This window comes from Limulus polyphemus, unplaced genomic scaffold, assembly GCF_000517525.1.
Source record: "Limulus polyphemus unplaced genomic scaffold, Limulus_polyphemus-2.1.2 Scaffold10044, whole genome shotgun sequence".
NCBI lineage: Eukaryota > Metazoa > Arthropoda > Merostomata > Xiphosura > Limulidae > Limulus > Limulus polyphemus.
The window spans coordinates 21152-23509 of record NW_013675654.1 but is presented as its reverse complement, the minus strand read 5'-3'; the positions used below and the strand labels follow the sequence as shown (position 1 = coordinate 23509).

At 28.4% G+C, this 2358-nt stretch overlaps 1 protein-coding gene across 1 annotated transcript in view; it reads left to right on the top strand.

Moving 5' to 3' along the window:
• Positions 1–633: 633 nt before the first annotated feature.
• LOC106476204 (locomotion-related protein Hikaru genki-like) overlaps positions 634–2358 on the top strand; it is a gene marked incomplete at its 5' end in the record, with an annotated part of 11576 nt that continues 9851 nt past the window's right edge. Inside the window, one exon of the mRNA XM_022380135.1 lies at positions 634–981. Within this exon, the coding sequence (XP_022235843.1) occupies positions 634–981 (348 nt within the window). The remainder of the gene's footprint in view (positions 982–2358) is intronic.

Sequence of the window (2358 nt, the reverse complement as noted above, 5' to 3'; positions counted from 1 at the left end):
ATAATTAAATGTGGTAATAGTGTGTAACGATTTCACCGTGAATAATTAAATGTGGTAATAGTGTGTAACGATTTCACCGTGAATAATTAAATGTGGTAATAGTGTGTAACGATTTCACCGTGAATAATTAACTGTGGTAATAGATGTAACGATTTCACCGTGAATAATTAAATGTGGTAATAGTGTGTAACGATTTCACCGTGAATAATTAAATGTGGTAATAGTGTGTAACGATTTCACCGTGAATAATTTAGTGTGGTAATAGTGTGTAACGATTTCACCGTGAATAATTAAATGTGGTAATAGTGTGTAACGATTTCACCGTGAATAATTTAGTGTGGTAATAGTGTGTAACGATTTCACCGTGAATAATTAACTGTGGTAATACTGTGTAACGATTTCACCGTGAATAATTAAGTGTGGTAATAGTGTGTAACGATTTCATCGTGAATAATTAAGTGTGGAGAAATGATTGGATAAAATGTGCTCTAATTTAACAGTGATAGACTAGAGGGAAGTTGGTTAGTCAACACCACCTACCGCCAACTCTTGGGCTACTCATTTTACCAGTTTATAGTGGGATTGACTGTTACATTATAACACCCCCATGGTCGAAATGAACTTTGTAATCAGTATTCAAATGGTTGGTTGTTCGGTTACTATGGCATACTTTGTATTTGTGGAAAAGGTTTTGTCACTTTAATGTTTTTTTTTTAGGAGACGAAACAGTACCGTTTAATGAGAAAGATAATCAAACATGTACATTTCGTAATGTTGAACCCCACCTAGTGGCGTTTCTAGGAGACAAAAAAGTCGCAAGCGAAGTTGCAGAATTCGAACCCGGAAGTGAACTTGTATTTCGATGTCGTGACATAGGCAAGTTTAGTCTCGTTGGCAGTGTGCGACGAAAGTGTCGCCGCGGAGAGTGGACAGGAATGAAACCCTCTTGTTTCGGACTGTCACAAGAGAACGATTATGCTTGTAAGTTTGATATCTTTATAATATTTCGTAATTTTTTTACTCATCCCTACTTGTTGCGTTCTTAAGGTATTGTGTAAAGGATAAGATTATGTTATTGTGTCAATGATATCCTCATCTACGTAGTTTTTGTTAAAGAATTCGGAGATATCAATTTATAATGTTATTCCACTGACATCACACATGTTTTTCACAGCATTGTTTCAGTAATATTTTTGTGTGTTTATTGTTTCATCCTTACGTGTTGACAGTATTTTATACTGATATAATTCTGTATTTATAATATTGTTTCTTTCATACATGGTAATTTGTTTACAGTATGATATAATTCTGTGTTTATAATATTGTTTCTTTACTACATGATAATTTGTTTACAGTATGATATAATTCTGTGTTTATAATATTGTTTCTTTCGTACATGATAATTTGTTTACAGTATGATATAATTCTGTATTTATAATATTGTTTCTTTCGTACATGATAATTTGTTTACAGTATGATATAATTCTGTATTTATGATATTGTTTCTTTCATACATGATAATTTGTTTACAGTATGATATAATTCTGTGTTTATAATATTGTTTCTTTCGTACATGATAATTTGTTTACAGTATGATATAATTCTGTATTTATAATATTGTTTCTTTCATACATGATAATTTGTTTGCAGTATGATATAATTCTGTGTTTATAATATTGTTTCTTTCATACATGATAATTTGTTTACAGTATGATATAATTCTGTATTTATAATATTGTTTCTTTCATACATGATAATTTGTTTGCAGTATGATATAATTCTGTATTTATAATATTGTTTCTTTCATACATGATAATTTGTTTACAGTATATCATTCTGTGTTTATAATATTGTTACTTTTGTTCATGATAATTTGTTTACAGTATGATATCATTCTGTGTTTATAATATTGTTTCTTTCATACATGATAATTTGTTTACAGTATATCATTCTGTATTTATAATATTGTTTCTTTCATACATGATAATTTGTTTACAGTATGATATAATTCTGTGTTTATAATATTGTTTCTTTCATAAATGATGATTTGTTTACAGTATGATATGATTTTGTGTTTATAATATTGTTACTTTCATACATGATAATCTTACAGTATGATCTAATTCTGTATTTATAATATTGTTTCTTTCGTACATGATAATTTGTTTACAGTATGATATAATTCTGTGTTTATAATATTGTTACTTTCGTTCATGATAATTTGTTTACAGTATGATATCATTCTGTGTTTATAATATTGTTTCTTTCATACATGATGATTTGTTTACAGTATGATATGTATTTTGTTATAATTATTGTTCTTCATACATGATAATTTGTTACAGTATATCATTCTGT